Raw genomic sequence first — 17395 nt, 5'->3', positions numbered from 1 at the left:
TCTGGGGACATCTTGTTTGTCATTAACTTGGGTAAGGGGTGCTCCTAGCAACAAGGGGATGGAGGCCAGGGTGCACCTAGATACAGATAAAGCACAGGACAATGCCCCACAAGAAAGAAGCCTCTGTGTACTTGTCTGTTAGTGGTGAGGTGGGAACACCTCATGAGGGTCATTGCCTTTGGTCCTCAGATTACCCCTGTAGTCCCTGAAGCAGCATTTGGGAAAACAAACTCAACTAATGCCAGAGGCCGTGCCCTATATCCTAGGTGCCCCACAACTGTTCAGTCCCTCTCCCATGCTCATGCCAGTCTCCAGCTCCGAGATAACAAGAAATAGCAGAGAGCCAAGAGGTGCACACTCTTCAACAGTTTTGGGAGTGGCACACAGCAGCCAGCCCCAACAACTACCTGCCAGAGTTGCAGCTGGTAGCACCAAGGTAATAGGGGCGTGTCTAGGGCCCTTAGGGGGTAGCCACTGGGCAAACACAGCTCCCAGCTCAGCTCAGCTCCAGCCCAGCCAGCTCACAGACACAACAGAGACAGCGATTGCCTGTGTAGAGGAACAAAGTCTGTACCTGACTGGTGAGAATTTTGTCCCTAGAAAAGAAGCAGGGTCTATGTGGTCCCCATCCTGTGGTTCCCATAGCAACACATAACCATACAAGATGGAATAAGTATCTTTCCCACAGGGCTATCAATTACCTTTTTTAAGGCAGAGATGATCTTAGATCTCAAGATGGCGATGGCACACAGTAGGGCTACAAGCCAAAAAATAAGCATAATCCCAGAGGATTGAACTCCTTTCCTTCGCTCAAGTTGAATTAAAAAGGTAGCGAGTAGCTGTAAGAGAGAGAAAGGTACATACAGTTTAGAGAAAGCAAGGCCTCAGGGCCCCACAGTGGCACCTGGGTAACCATGCATGACGCAGGGGTCCAAGAACTGCCTGAAGAGGCCCTAACCCCAGTCTCAGCTGGGCCACGGCACCTACCTAAAGAATTGTAGCAATTTTCTAAAGGTTTCTTTTTCTTTTCATTCTGTGTGTGTGTTTGTATGAAAGTGTGTCATATATGTACATGTCTGTGTGGGTGCACATGTAGGTGCCCAGAGGACAATTCTGAGAGTCCTGCTCTATCCTCTCTGCCTTACTCTCTTGACACAGAGGCTCTCATGTAATCTGGAGATAGGCAGTGGCCAGGTTGCCTCTGCTCTCCATAGCATTAGGGTTAAAGATATGTGTGGCATGCCCAACTTTTTCCACGTTGGGTGTTGGAGATTTGAATAGGTCGTTATGATTGTCCAGCAAGTGCTCTTAGCAACTGAGTCATCCACCTCCCCAGTCCCTGTGTCACAGGATTCAAGTATTTGCCGACTGAGTTTTCAGCTGTGGATTCTGCTCACATCTTCTAAAATCACCATGCTGACATGTGAGGACAGCTCAGTTTAGAACCGAGACCCAGCTTTGAGAGGAGGCAAAACAAAACAGATCCCACTTGCTGTGAGACTAGAGTTCCCTGGTGTCCTCTACCTCCCAACTGTCACAATCTCCCTGATGCCTCCTCTCCATCCCTGCTCCAGGCACACAGGCCAACCCTTCGTTTCTCCCCTACCCTGGCACTGTTGGACATGCTGCGCTCAACCGGATGGTTCTCTGGCCCCAGCTGCTTCATCCTATTTAACCTCTGGGCCTCAGCTCCATTATGCCTCCCCTCAATGATGTCTTCTTCACTACCAGCCCCAGATCCAAATTCACAGCTCCCCACTCAAAGTTCTGTACACCAGGACTTATTTTTAGTCTTCTGTAGAGAAACCATTGGACGTCTTTGTGCTCAGACAGGCCACACATCATCAGAGCAACAATATGTTTAATCACTGCCTATTAAGTGCCTGCAAGGAATCCCAGGCCAACAGAAGAACCAGAGAGTAAGTCAAGAGCCACCAGAGACATCAGGACAGCAGTGGGAATGTGGCTCTTCCATTTCCTGGCTTTGTGACCTTAGCCCAGTCCCTTCCCCTCTCATTCCCACTCACATATGTAAAATATGGGAAGAATGTGCAAAATATATGAAAATAAGTCAGGAAGGAGTTGGTACTGTGCCTGGCACTTGATAAACACGGCCAGCAGTAGCACGATGTCTTCCCTGTTCCCAGTGCTGGGCCAGGTCTCCACACCCGTCTCTCCTGAGCTCCCACTGTCCTTGCTACAGCCTGGACTTCCTCACACACCTCCTTTCAGCCCCAACCATTCTGTGTACAGACTTCTCTGCTCTTAAGTCTGCTCTGAGCTTGTATTCTTCCTTTTCCGCCTCTTCCTCCTCCTCCCCGTCAAGCTGCCAAGGCCTCTGTTCTCTAAGAACCTTCTGGGCTTCTCAAAGGAAACCAAAGTACACCAATTGATTTGGGCCTATCACTCTGTGACCACAATGTAGCAGCTATGCACACAACAGCGCAGTACTCAAGCCCGGCTCCGCCACCCATGACCTGCATGCCCAGCCCTGGCCCTCTCCGTGCCTTCATCTCATCACCTACAAAAGGAAACACATGGTGCCTGTCCCACAGAGTCACCCTCAAAAGGAACTGAAGCCCCACTCAGTACCCGCTCACCATGTGCATGTGGGAACCAAATTTCAGTCCTCTCTAAGAGCAGCAAGCACTTTTAAATACTGAGTCATCTCTCTAACCTCGATTTCTTGGCTCTGTGAGACAGAATCTCATGTAGCCCAGGCTGACCTTGAACTCCCCAGCCCAACAAGTGCTAGGACAAAGACGTGTGTCACCAGGCCTACCTCACTGAGAAGCATCTCTTTTGTTGAACCTATGTCCTTGCTCATGCTAGGCAAACACTCTACCACTAACCACACCACAGTCCAAGTCCTCTCATTTCTCATTGCCATACCCACCATGGTGACACCCAGCAGTGTCGGGCTGACCAGTAACACTGGGGGTAGGAACACTTCCTGACTTCTTTTCCAGAAAGAGTAGAAGAGGTCTGCCCAGCAGATGATCCACAGCAAGAATCCTAAAACCTAGAAAAAAAGGGAACATTGTGGCAAGTTACAACTGTCTTGGGATCTCTCTTAACCATCCACAAAAGTTCATCATGAGATCACTTGCCGAACTCCAAGGTCCTCAGTTAAAGCACCTAGCTTCTTACTCTGTCAGGGTCTCACTATGTAGCCTATGCTGGCCTTGAACTCCTGACCTTCCTTCCACAGCCTCCTGAATGCTGGGAAGACAGATGTGCTCCACCATACCCAGTTGTCTTACTTATTCTCATACCCTTAGGACCTTGCATGGAATCTGACATCTAGCCATAGTTGCTAGAGAGCCCCTCAGGGGCTTGAGATGGTTCCATCCCTGCCTGTCACCGATGACACTTTAATAAAAGAGCAGACTAATTTGAGGAAAGAAATACAGAAGAATGATGGATAGCATGGGAAGAGCAGGGACAAAGGCAGGGGGATCTCAAGTTGCAGGCCAGCCTGGATTACAGAGTAGGACCCTGCCCAAAAAAAGAGGTAAAAAAAAAAAAAAAGAAGGAAAGGAAGGAAGGAAAGAAGGAGGAAAGAGGGGAAAAAAGAATTAAGGAGCTCAAGGGCACGGTAGATGTCACCTCTTCACATATAGCCAGGAAAAACAAAATAATGGGAATATGTGCACATGAAGAAGGCAAAGACTGAGGAGGAGACAAATGAGCCCACTGGAAATCCTGGCCAATGTGAAGCTCATGCAGAGAATCTGGTAAGGCTTTATACTGTCGTGACAATTTCCTGGAGCCTGAAATTATTTCAAAACGAAAAGTTTTTTTTGCATGTGAGTATCATGTGGGTGCGTGTGTGGGGACATACATGTGTGTAGGACAGGTACACAGTGAGGCCAGAGGTTGCTATCAAGTGTCTTTTGATTGCCTTCCAATTTATTCCCGAGGTCTCTTGTTGGAACCTGGAGGTCTTTTTTCAGCTAGCCTGGCTTCCAGCTCGATCAGGGGATTCCTGTCTGCACCTCAGCTTTCACATGGGTTCTGGGGATCCAGTAAAGTAAACAAATGCAAGGAAATTGCTTTAATGAAGCCTTCCTCTGATACTCTCCTGAGAAAGCATCCATCAGCCCTAGTGCATACACGGGGAAACTGAGACCATGGAGGTTAAATAGTTATTCAAAGGTTCTGTTTTGAACCTATCTATGTTTAGCTCCAAACTTCCAGCCTTGATCTACCACATTCTTCTGCTTTCTTCACACAAGGCTGGGCAACACACCTACCCATATGGCCCACCCCACTGGGACACCAGGTGACTTACAGTTTTGGCCTTGTTGAGGTGTGTCATCTGGATGTAGCCGCGGTCATGTCGGGAGAGATAGAGGAAATAGAGGGGGAAACAGGACCAGAGGTAGAGACAAGGCACCCATGTGAGGACGGTGTTCTGAAAGCACTTGGTAAAGTCAGGGCTGCTGGTGTGCCATGTGACATTCCAATCCTGGGGACATAAGCACATGCAAAGGTCAGCTGTCACACCAAGAGGGAACAGGGTTCACAGAGTTCAAATCCAGATGCTGTAGACTCAAAGAAATAGACCATGATTCCTACATCCAGGGACCTCTCAACACAAGTATGCAAACTTCAAAGTGTCAGCAGCCAGAAAGCCAGGGCCAGAAGTTAACAGGAACAAAGGGCAAGCCTAGGGTTGCAAGTCCCCCTGTTCACAAGATGGAGGGAGGCTGTCGCTGAAAGGGGCCTTGAAGAACAGATGATTACTTGAACCCTGAAGAACCTGGGGAGTCATATAGGTCACGTGCATAGTTGCCTCAAGAACTAAAGACTCCAGACCTCTATCACCATCAGTACATAAACCCAGATAGCAGTACTGTGTGTCTGTCCCTAGTTTAGATGTTCACAGAAGTGCTACTGTCAGGGGCTGGGGTGATGGCTCAGAAGGTAAGGTACATGCTGAGAAAGCATGGGGACGTGAGTTCAATCCCCAGGACCCACATTAAAAAACAAGGGCCAGGCATGGTGGCACACACTTTTAATTCCCAACAGAGGCAGAGGCAGAGGCAGTTGGATCTCTATGAGCTTGAAGAAAGCTTGCTATATATAGTGAGTTCCAGAGCAACTGGGGCTATATAAAAATAATAACTTTTAAAGCTCAGTGTGGCCAGGCACACCTGTAATTCCAATGCTGGGAAGATGGAGACAGGCAGATATTTGGGATTCCCTGACAAGCTAGCCTAGTGTACTTGGCAAGCTACAGGCCAATGAGAGCCTCATCTTTAAAAAAATCAAAGTTGACAGCATATGAGAAATGACAATGACAGCTGAGGATGTCATCTGGCCTCCAAATGTATACATACACAAACATGAACCTGCACACATATACATATACAACCCAACCTTTAATATTTTATTACACTTGTGTGTGTGCATGTGTGTCACAGCATCCAAGTAAAGGTCAGAGAGCAACATGCAGAAGTTGGTTTTCTCTTTCTACTACATGGGTCCCAGGAATCAAACTCAGATTGTCAGGCTTATTGGTAAGCATCTTTGCCCACTGAACCATCTCACTGAAGCCACAAAACTTTTTTAATTTAAAAAATATAAATAAAGTATTGGGCCAGGTACAGTGGCACACACCTTTAAGCCCAGCACTTGGAAGACAGAGGTAAATGGATCTCTGTGAGTTCCTTATCTACAGAGTAAATTTCAGGCTAGCCATTTTAGTAGTAAGACCCTGTCTAAAAATATTTATACACACACACACTATCTTTTATTATAAATAAAACAGTGTCTCCTACTTAGGGATACTCTATCATACTGTGAGGGTGAGTTTGCATTTGCACTAATTAAATAAAATCCATCTTGGGTCAGGAGGCCAAGTTAGCAACTAGCTGACAGAAAGTAATCATAGAGAGTCCTAGGGTGTCTAAGCAGATAAAGAGGCACACAAGAAGTAGTAGGGAGGGACTTTTGTTTTGGTGAAGCATCAGGATGCTCTCTTTTAGAGATAACAGCAAAGAGAGGTCAACTAGTTGCTCTCCAACCTTTCTGAGCTAGCAGGTTTTCATCCTCTGCCTTTGACTCCTGAGTCTTATTGGTAAAGAGAACAAAAGAGACTCAATTAAAAGCTGTATTTGGCAGTACTGACATAGCCCATGCCTGTGGGAACAGAATTCCTGCCAGGCCAAGGCCTGAGCAGCTGGGCAGCTGCCAGAGAAGCAGGCTAAAACAGCAGCAGACTGACGTACCAACTGAAAAACAAATCTCCTTATAGATTATGAGTTTAGTCCTTTACCATTTCCTTGTTTAGATGGAAAAAATGGAGACTTGGACCACTGCAGTAACATACAAACCCAGCTACTGGTCCTACACAACCCTCCCACTATAGCAAGTCATTGCTCTATCCACCCATGACCCCCACACCTGTCTGTCTACTTTTCCGTCGCCCATCATCCTCCCCATTCATGCACACTAAATTTACCCATGACTCCTTTCTTTTGGTACTTCTTTGCCCTTCATAGGTATACAAAATAATATATGGTGAAAAATTAGCCTTTCCCTCCTAACTCACAGACTATCAAAGCACCTCACAGGCATGCTTTCCTTTCTAACAGATTAGTTTTCCACCCAAATGCAAATGATTTAATTTTCCTTAAAGGTACCATGAAGTCAACTCCATTTTGCATCTTGTTTTAAAAAAGTTTTTTCTTACATTTATTCTTGTAAATGTGTGTGTGAAAGTCAGAAGACAACTTTGGGTGTCAGCTCTTCCATATGGATCAAACTCAGGTCTGGCAGCAAGCAGTTTCATCTGATGAACCCTCTCTACAGACTCCCTGCCTTATTTTGAGACAAGGTCTCAGCATAAGCTGCCTTCAAACTGCAGATAGAACAGACCTTGAATTCCTGACCTACGGCCTCTCCCTCCAGAGTGCTAAAATGACAGGCATTAGAGGCGTGAACCACCACATCGCTTTCTGTGGCACTGATGACCCCAAGGCCTGATACACCCTGGGTAAGCACTGTTCCTGCTGGGCCAGGGCCACAGCCTTTCCTTTTTAGTTTTTAAACCTAACTGACACCTGAAGCCAGCTTCTTTCTTTTCTTTTTTCTTTTGCAACAGGGTCTCACTCAGCAGCCCTGGCTAACCTGGAACTCACTATGTTGACCAGGCTAGCCTCATACTCATAAGAATTTGCCTTCCTCTGCCTCAGAGTGCTGGGACTAAAGGTGTGCAACCCCACACTGGACTATGGAAATTAACTTCCATCATTGACAGAGAATGAGTTTAAGGCCAGGCTGGGCAACACTGTGAAACTTGTTAAAAAATAGGGGAAAAAAAGGGAAGGCTCAGCGGGCAAAGCCACTTGCCACTAAGCTTGAGGACAAGAGTTTGTTCACTCAGCCCCACTCCCAAAACTGACCTACACACTTACACAGTGAGTACCACGTGTCTTCACACAAAGAAACTGAAATGTGTAAAATAAAAAATGGAAAGAGGTTGTAGCTCTGTGGTAGAGTGCTTGCCTAGAATGTGCAAGGCCCTGAACTCAATTCCAGGTATGGGGAGGGGGTGTAGCAGGACAGACAAGACCCTCAAAACAAACACCACAGGCTTACACAGGGCAGCCGCCCCCAAACCCCAAGTATTTACAAGCTTCTGAGTCTAGCCAGACCAATTAGTTGAGATAATTTTTTTATACACTGTGTGAAGATGTGTCTTTGTTTAACCTCATCCACCTAAGACACCTTCTGATTGGCTTAATAAAGAGCTGAATGGCCAATAGCTAGGCAGGAGAGGATGATAGGAGGGGCTTCTGCACAGAGACAGGAAGTCTGGAAAAGGATCTGAGGTGGGAAATTCCTCAGCCAGACACAGAAAAAGTTGGACATATAGCATTGAAGACAGATAACGAGCCACATGGAAGAACATAGATTAATATAAAGGGGTTAACTGGGAATAAGCCTAAGCTAAAGCCAAGCTTTCGTACTTAACAAGAAGTCTCCATGGTGGTCCAAAGAAAGCCCTGCTAAAATTGGCATCCAAAGTGGAGGCACACATATACAAGCACAGGGCCTGAGAAAGCTGAGAGAAGTTCCTGACGGGGCCGGATGCGACTCCCTCAAACTGCAGTCTCTCAGGTAGGCCCAGGGCTCGTGGGGTCTGTGAACACATAGCACACCACTCAGCGGGAGGGAGACTAGGTGTGTGCCCAGCAGCTTCCCAGAGCGGCAGCCCAGATCCAGGGAGGTAGCCTTTGAGACCAACCTGAGGGGCATGGCTAGCCACCAGGCCCTAAGCAGAGCTGCAGCCAGAAAGGGCCTGGCCCTTTAAGGCCCAGGCCATATGTCAGAGAAAGGATGCAGGCCTGCAAAAAGCCAGGTCCAGACTAAGAAAACCTCTGAACAGGTGTAAGATGTTTGAAAATGTGCTTAGGTGCTGAAGAAAGAAAAGAAAATGGATATAGACAGTTACAGGGGAAAAATAGTTTAAAATAATAAAGTGAAGTCTTTAAAGAGAGAATAAAACAATATAAAAAAGGATAAGCCACATAAGGATAGGGAATAACACAGGGCTTTTGAACCCTATATAGTGCTTTATTAACTTCACTTTTTTTATATGATAATGAACAAAAACAACTGCTGAGAGACACTGGATTGTGGAAAAAACTGCTGAATTAAACCAGCATATGTATTCTCAGGATGCCTTAACTTCAGAATGGAAGTCAGGAAATATGTTGTGTTGGGGAACAGGTTTCCACAGGAGAAGAAAAATATGAATACCATCATGATTGATAAAGATTAGCTCACATAGAGAAGAGACCTCCTGAATAAGGAGAGGCAATAGCTCATTAGATAACTTGGTCATTAAGTCCAATCTAACCTATAAGACTAACAAATGCCTTTCATTTGATCAGGTATAAAAAATATTTTTGAATGACACAAACACCTTACTGGAATGAAAAGCAAACTGGGTTTTCTTAAACCACATGTTTCAGTTCCATATTAGGATGTTAAGACTGTGGATTGCCATGTGGCCCATGCCATCCCAACATCAGCTTTTGAGTTCTCTTCTTAAATAAATGGATATTGTTGTTGTTTGGTATTAAAAACCCAGTAAAGAGATTTTAAATGTTTTAAGTAAATCCAAAGAGTTACTGTAGTTCAAGCTTGTTTTCTAAATACCTCAGAGTTACAATGATTTGGAGCTGAGGTGAAATCTTGGAGCAGGGCAGTGATAGCCCATGTCTTTATTCACACTGCAAACAGATGGGTGTCTGTAAGTTAGTTGTTTCTAAAGTCTAGAGTTACGGTGAGTAAGGTGGTGGTGCACACCTTTAATCCCACCACCCAGAGACAAAATTTAGGGATAGCTCCTAATTGGTATGTTTGCATACCAGAAAAATCACATACCATATTTACAGATTATTATAAAAACCCTCTACAGGGTTTCTAAAAAGACAGGCTGAAATTCAAAATGAATGTACTTAGTGATCTAAAAATAAAGGGGAATATAGGTATACTTATCCACACATACCAAGGTAGATTTAATTTCAAAATTTCAAAAAATTTATTAAAAGATAATACTTTTTCTGTTGAAAACAAAATTGCTTTAACAAAGATATAACCTGCCCCCCCAAAAAAGAGCCCCAAAGTTAGGGTTGGGGCAGCGTTTTCTTTTTGTCTTTCTAGGAGAATAAAAGCATCCAGCTAAGGAGTCAGAGGAACACTGGACAAGTGAAATGTCTGATGAGGAAGGATGAATCATCCAGAGGAAGTGTCCCATGAAGAAGAGTAGATTAGTAGAATTTCGTACATCCTCCTAAATGCCTGCTTCTGCTGCTCTCTACAGATATATAAGGCAAATGGTCTTTTTGTGGTCCCAATTCATTAAAATTTAAAGCTGGCTTTGGAGTTGGAGTGTGGCTCTCTCCTCCTCTAAACCCAAGCACACTTATTAAAAGAGAATCCAAAATCTCTGTCTCACGTCAGAAGAGCCACCTGTTATGGGACAGAAGAAAATCAAACATAAGAGAATATTCTACTGCCCCCAACCTCATAGTCCTTTGGTTTTGACTCTTTAAAACTTTTCTTAAGGAGCAAATATTGTCTCAAAATCTATAAGATTATAATATATATACAAACTTTGTCATGACTTATTAGTGGTCATACAGAATATTAATTTTAGAACTAAATTGTGGTCCTCTAAATGTTTAAGCATCCCGAGTGAACCATTACCATTCCTAACAGTGACCTTTGAGGTCTCCAAGAGGATGATGGGGCCTGGCAATGATAAATCCACCTTGATTGTAGCCAAACACCACAAAAAGATCAGCTTTGGACTATGAACTGTTTAGGACAACTTCAAAGCAGCTAGCTAACATGGTCCAGCTTCACAGACCACTCTAGCCAGGACTTCAGATAAGCTCTGCACTTCCACAGCACACAGAGAATGGACAGCAAATGATACAGCTAGCTCTCCCAGGACTTGACCATTATCCCAATTTTCTCAGGCTCCCCTAAAGATGCCATTGCCCCCAGGCAACAAGAAGACGTTTTAAGAACATGATGCCCACATTCCCGAGAGGTGGGATGGGTGGGTTTTGGTCATTCCGTGGGTTATGAACATCTGTCATTGTTTAGGGGATTACACAAAGGAAGATAAAGGATTTCTTTCCTTCTTTCTTTTTCTTTTCTCTATCCATTTTTCTCTCCTATCTAGAGTTGGGGGGAGGGGGAGAAGGGATGAAAAGAAAAACAAGGATATTGGAACGATAGGATAAATGGCAGATTATTGAATCTAATTTTAAACTAAAAACAGCTACTAGTGTCAAATATTTTACATTGGTATGGATTTTTGTATAGTGATATAAATTTAAGGCTTTTTTTGTTACAACAGTATGTTTCTACTCTTGTTTACATATTGTACCTATGCAGCTCACTTAAAATTGTAAAGTGCCAGTCCTTGAAAGCTACTATTGCAAACTGCTTAGGATAACTAAGAAATACAGCTTAGTATCAGTCACCTATAACAATCAAACTTGTAGTAAAGTTCTAGATGTAGAAAGAAGTAAGCTGTATTTACCTTCATGAGTATATGTTTTCAAGGTTAAACAGATATATTCTAGAAAGACAGGTGATTTTCAAACACTTCAGAGATCTACCAAATATGGCATTTAAGATGTTTTAATAATATAAGCCTTTTCATGTCAGTGAGACATATCTGCTCCTGGCAGCACCAATCTACTCCAGAGAAGATGGTGGGCATCAAAGAACCTCCATATGGAGGCTTTCAATGTGGCAAGCTAGCCACTGGGCAAGAAGACTGCTGACAGTATGCTGTCCAAACTGAACAAGCAGAATGCAAAAGAAGGTGACTGCCAAACTTTGTCTAGACAAGGTAGGACAGTCCTTCAAAATCCCTGCTTCACAGAAAATCTGTCAGATATTCTAGGTCTGTATGCTGAAGATGGATGCCCCAGCTGTCCAGGCAGCCAACTGTCTCTGCTATTTGTATAGTTATGGGAGTTGCTTTTTTCTGCACTTCCTGTTTACTCAAGTATTATTTTATTCTTCTCGATCTCTGATGAGGCTGAACACTAGATAGTTATAATCTTACTATTTCTTTTGTTAGCAAATTCAAAAAAAGAAACTCACAAAAGCAATGTAAAGTTTATAAAGGTTGAGAGACATAAAAATATTTTAAAGACTATCATAAAGGTATTTTTATGATAGAAGTTATGATAGAAAGCGATTTACATACAAAACTTTGGACTCACCAAGACAGTATAGGTAATAGTTTCTTCAAAATTCCCAAAAACAAATTGACTGGACTTTGTGAATGTAATTCTTACCTGATACTTGTTCTTATTGTATATAAGTTATTGATGTTAAAGGAAGACCCATTTATTGAACTCTGTCCCTACTGGTTCACAGCTGTTTGGTCCCACAGAGACTTATATTAATTATAAACTGTTTGGTTGAAGGCTTAGGCTTCCTGATGGCTAGCTCTTTCTTAATTATTAAAATTATTAACACATTTCTATTACGCTAAGTACTTCCACGTGCTCTAGGCTTACCCGGTAATGCACTGGCAAGGTACACGGTGTCTCTCTGGGCTCCTCGCTGCATCCTCTCCCCAGAATTCTCCTCGTCTGGTAGCCCTGTCTATACTTCCTGCCTGGCTACTGGCCAATCAGTGTTTTATACATCAACCAATAAGAGAAACGTTTATACAGAAGATCCCCCATCAGGACTCAAAGGGGGAGTTGGAATAATTCTTCACACACTGTGTGAAGACGTGTCTATTCAACCTCACCTGCCTAAGGCACTTTCTGATTGGTCTAATGAGCTCAACAGCCAATAGCTAGTGAGAAGAGGATAGGCGAGGCTTCAGGGCAGAGAAAGGAACTCTGGGAAAGAATCTGAGGTGGAAGATTCACCAGGCAGACATGGAGGAAGTCAGACACATGGTACTGAGGAGAGGTAACAAGCCACACAGCAGAACAGATTAATATAAATGGGTTAATTTAAATTTTAAGAGCTAATTGGGAACAAGCCTAAGCCAAGGCCAAGCATTCATACTTAATAAGACGTCTCCGTGTCAGTCATTATTCAGGAGCTGGAGGTCCAAAGAAAGAGCTGCTACAAATGAGAGATCCTGTCTCAAGCAAAAGTGCAAGGTGCCCAAGGACTAACAGCCAAGGTTTTCCTCTGAAACACACCAACAAATCTCCACATGCTTACCCACTGCTTCTAGCACAGGGCCTCCAGACCCACTGCCCTATGTCCCAAGTCAGGCTCACAGGAGCATTGCCAAAACTCTGAAGATGGCCATTGCCAAATACACACTCCCTTGGAAGTGAGTGGTTCCTCTAGTCACTGCTGCCTAGATCCTTCTGAGCAGTATTGCTCTGCTCCAACAAACTCCTACTCATCCATCAAAACCCAACTAGTGGGGCTGTGGATGCAACTCAATAGTAAAGTGTTTGTCTAGTATGAATGAGGCCTGAACTTGATCCCCAGAGTGGAAGGAATGAAGAAAAGAAAAACCTAAAGACTTAAGACTGCTTCTTCCTCGCTCCCCAGACTGTCAACATCCCACTTTCACAATAGTTTTCCTGTCTACCAGCACTCCTATACTTCCAAGACCTCTGCACTCAGGCCACAGTACTCACTACGTTTGACTCTCCTCACCCTGCTGCAGCAGGTGCCTGGAAATGGCTAAGTAAATAAATATCCAAGATCACTTCTGCCCTCCCCAGCTTTATTCCTGCTTCAATGTGTATGTGACTGTACATACGTGAATGTGCATATATGTGTATGTGACTGTACAAAGTGAGTGAGCACACGCATGTGTGACTGTGCATATGTGAATTGCATACATGTGTAAGTCTATGACTGTGCATATATGAATTGCATACATGTGTGACTGCATATGTGAATGTGCATACATGTATTGCTGTCCCTTCTATGCTCAAGCAAAGAACTCACTGCCACCAACCCAAGACACCCCTGGTCTTCCTTCCCTGAGCTCTCTTAACCAAGGATCCTCAGAACTCAATCCAGCCTGATTCAGCTTGGAACTACCCAGGAACCCAACTAACTGGCCTGACACAAACCCAGCTAGAGATATATGTGACCCAGGCTACTGAATGCACACTCCACCCCACCCTCCTAACAGGACCCTTGTCAAGCTGGTCACCTTGTAATGTGCCCCCTTGTCCTCAACCCAGACACCTGAGGATCTGAGGGTAAAGACCAAAGCCCTTGAGCTTTGTGTGTCCACAAAATTCTTTCTTACGGGCATCTGTCAGCACACTCATATTTTTCTCTTCTCAATCCTACATAGAACCCAGGGTCTCCCACATATTAGACAAGCCCTCTACCACTAAGCTACATCCCCAGGACTCTTTTTATTTTCTATTTTGAGACAGGGCCTCAGTAACTTGCCCAGAGGCTAGGTATGGTGGCACTTAGGAGGCAGAAACAGAGGTGGATATCTGTCAGTGTGGCCAGCCTGGTAAGGCAAAGAGTTACAGGCCGGCTAGGGATGTACAACCAGACCCTGTCTCAGCATGCCAGTCAGTTTCCTAGGCTCCAACCCCATCAACATCTAAAGTCAGCTCTGCAGCAAGTACCGAGTTGTAGGCTGGCAGTATCTGTCTTTGAAGATGCCTTCATTTCACCTCTTCCTCCCCGCATTCCATCCTAGAGAAGACCTAGAAGCTCTATCATTGAGTCAAATCCAAACTACCACAGGTCTGCAGCAAAGACCCAGGACATGGCCACCTGCCTAGAAAAGCCTAGCGCTGGCCAGCCCTCCCTGCTCTGCTGAGCTTCTTGAGGAACTGCCCACAGTCTGGGCATCTCCTCAGCCACCCCTCCACCGTACTGCTAAAGCCTAAATGACACAGACCAGGGAGAGAATACTCAGCTCTGCCTGAAAAAGAATGAAGCTGGCCTGAAAAAATCCTCCATAAACTTGGTGTGCTGCTGAGTTATATCCAAGGAGTCCTAAAGGCAACAAGGACTGACCATGTACTGAGACTTCCCAAGGCCTGATCATCCTAAGTTTTCCAATGGATCTGTTCAGTTCCCTGCCAATCATTTACCAGGAACTTTTGGGGACCAGTATCATCTGGCCAGATGATAAGGGATCCATTGTGTGGTAGCCCCATTCCATAGAAAGAGGGGAAGGTCCAGCACAGGGAAGGAAAAGGGAAGGCAGGCAGACACTACCAAAAACAACTCTAACCCTAACAGCAGCAAGTACCAAGAAAGAAAGCGGGCAGGGAAGGTGTCAAGCTTATAGCAAACAACGAAAAGCACCTTAAGCAAAACCCAGAAAGTGGCTGGGATGTGTTCCAGGTAAAAGTTCAAGGTTAGCCAGGGTTATACAAGCCCCCTTCTCAAAAAGAGAGAGACAGAGAGACAGAGAGAGAGAGAGAGAGGGGGGGGGGGAAGAAACACCTATACAAAGAGAACACATGAGCCCTTACTCAGGCTGCATGCTGAGCTCTGTGGGAGGCTAGGTCTGGGGTCCCGGACCCCAGCTGGAGCTCATGGTGTAGGTGGCAGAGAGCCTGGGTGTGGACCCTTAGAGCAAGAACTTGCCGGTCACTTCTCCCAGAATAAAATGTATAACCCAATTTTATCCTCATCCTGTGTATCTTAATCTGTGCGTCGTTTTCTGGTATCAGAAGTGGGATTAAAGATTTCCATGGGACCTGGGGAATTAGAGTTCACCCCAGCCAGCGGGGCATCTGTGCCCTCCCCACCCCACCCCCGCCCCCGCCTAGTGAGCAATTGCTGGCAGGCACTCGCCAGCTCCCGCCAGTTTCCCTACTCTCTGTCACCCAGACAGAACCAAGAGCTCCAGCTGGGGTCTGGGACCCCAGACCTAGCTTCCCCACAGGTCACTTCCGCCCGTGCCCACACTCCAATGGGTGTGCTCAGTGCAACAGGTGCGGGCGGGGTGGATATCTCACTACAGGGCTCTGCTCCAAGTACCTGAGACCATATGGTCTTTTTTAAATGGAGGCCATGGAGCAGAAGGTGAGTCTTTGATAGATCACCCAGGCTGGTCTTAGACTCCTGCCTCAGCCAGCCGCCCTCTCTATGTTAGGATTACAGGTGTGCACCACTATGTCTGGCTACAGATATCATGCTCGAATCCTCAAGATCCACTCTGGGACATGGGTACAGTGGTGAAAATCATTTTATGTGGCGACACTTGCACGTGCCTTTAATTCCGTCACAGTCACGAAAAACATTTTGTGTGTCACATGCCTGCTAATGTCTCCAGCAGCCACAAAGCAGAGACAGGAAGGAAGAGGGCTTGAGTTTGAGGCCAATGTGGATTACAGAACAAAACCTTGCTTCAACTTTCCCCCTAAAACCCATTTTCTGGGGACAGAAACTGAGACCCAAGCACAGAACATTCAGGCAAATGTGTGCAGCCTGCAGCCATACATAGAAGCCAGTACAGAAATAAAAACATTTGTACTGTTTATCAGTTATGTATACCACTGTCCCATCTCAATCAGTATTAGTGGGGGAAGAGGTGGCGCTGTGGGTAAAGTGCTCACCATGAAAACATGAGAATTCGAGTTTAACCCCAATACCCACATTAAAAAAAAAAAAAAAAAAAGTAAAAACCAAGTGCAGCAGTGTGTAACTGTAATGTGAGTCCTGGGAGGGGAAGGCAGGTGAACCCCCAGCCTTGCTGGCCAGCCAATGTATCCCAATGGCCCCGTCTCATAAACTAAGGTGGACAGAAGCCTCCCCACACACAAACACACAGAGAACATGTATGCATGTACAGACATACACAATGTATCACCATAGTGTCGCACACCTATGTGACTCCAGCGCTTGGGAGGCTGAGGCAGGAAGGTAAGGAGTTCAAGGCCAGCCTAGGGTACAGAACAAGATGTTGTTTGCCAAAATAAGTAACTAAACTATTAAGATCAGTCTGAAGAAGACACATGTGGCTGAGCAAGGACATTTTCTTAGGCAGTCAAGGAGACTGAGTAGCTGATTAGTTGGGATGTTGGCCTGAAGCCAGAGAAACACGGAAACCAGTGGTTTGGAGTTTATTATCTTTGGTCCTGTTTGGGTTTTTCGCTCTGCATGGGTCGCTTCTAAAATACCAGCAACTGCTTCAATTCACACTTTTTAATAAACAAACAGCAGCAGTGAAGCACTGAGATTTCAGAGATGAAAACAAACCAGAGAGCCAGTACCGACCAATGTGAAGACAACCACCACCATAGCAATACAGGCTGGGAGCTCTGGTCCGCCTAGCGCCAGCCTGGGCAACCCTCCTAGTGCCCCCAAAGTCAGAGAAAAGGATGAGGACATCATTTCAGCACTGGGGAGGCTGAGGCAATTAGAATGCCAAGTTCAAAAAGAAAAAGGGCTGTAGCTCAGTGGTTTTTATCTCGTCCCAAACTAAGTTCAACCACCAGTATTGCAAAATGGAAAGTAAAAAACAAAACAAAACAGATAGGGCTGTGAGGACAGGATAGTGAGATTATTCACAAAGTCTGCGCAGGAATAGAGAACCAAGGGGGTCTAAACCTGAGCTCCTGTCTCTGACCTTGACATGCACTCTTGAGACTGAGAGCTGCAACATCCCACCCTGCAGCAACCTGCTCATAACAGCTCTCTGGGACAAGATGGCACAGGATGGCTTTACAGAGCTCAAGTTCACTTGTACAGAGCAGAGAAGACATGTACTACTGGCTTAAGCTTGTAAATAGGCCGGAAACTGGCCCTCAGCAAGAACAGTGGCAGAGATGGTAGGACCCGGTTTGACCCAGACTTAGTTGCTCACAGGCAGACTGCAGTTCATTCAGCAGAAGCCACGAAGAACAACATCCAGGGTGGGGGCAGGTGCAGC

General features: G+C 45.3%; 1 protein-coding gene across 2 annotated transcripts in view; it reads right to left on the bottom strand.

Moving 5' to 3' along the window:
• The window catches only part of Abcc1 (ATP binding cassette subfamily C member 1), a 117384-nt gene that overhangs the window by 72658 nt on the left and 27331 nt on the right, over window positions 1–17395 (bottom strand). For both annotated transcript variants that reach the window (XM_051206755.1, XM_051206756.1), the window contains exons 2-4: window positions 4295–4471; window positions 2897–3022; window positions 702–839 (exon numbers count right to left, since the gene is read on the bottom strand). In XM_051206755.1, the coding sequence (XP_051062712.1) occupies window positions 702–839; window positions 2897–3022; window positions 4295–4471 (441 nt within the window). The remainder of the gene's footprint in view (window positions 1–701; window positions 840–2896; window positions 3023–4294; window positions 4472–17395) is intronic.

The sequence above is a fragment of the Phodopus roborovskii genome, unplaced genomic scaffold (genome assembly GCF_943737965.1).
Source record: "Phodopus roborovskii unplaced genomic scaffold, PHOROB, whole genome shotgun sequence".
Lineage (NCBI taxonomy): Eukaryota > Metazoa > Chordata > Mammalia > Rodentia > Cricetidae > Phodopus > Phodopus roborovskii.
This window is presented reverse-complemented; position numbering and strand designations above follow the sequence as displayed.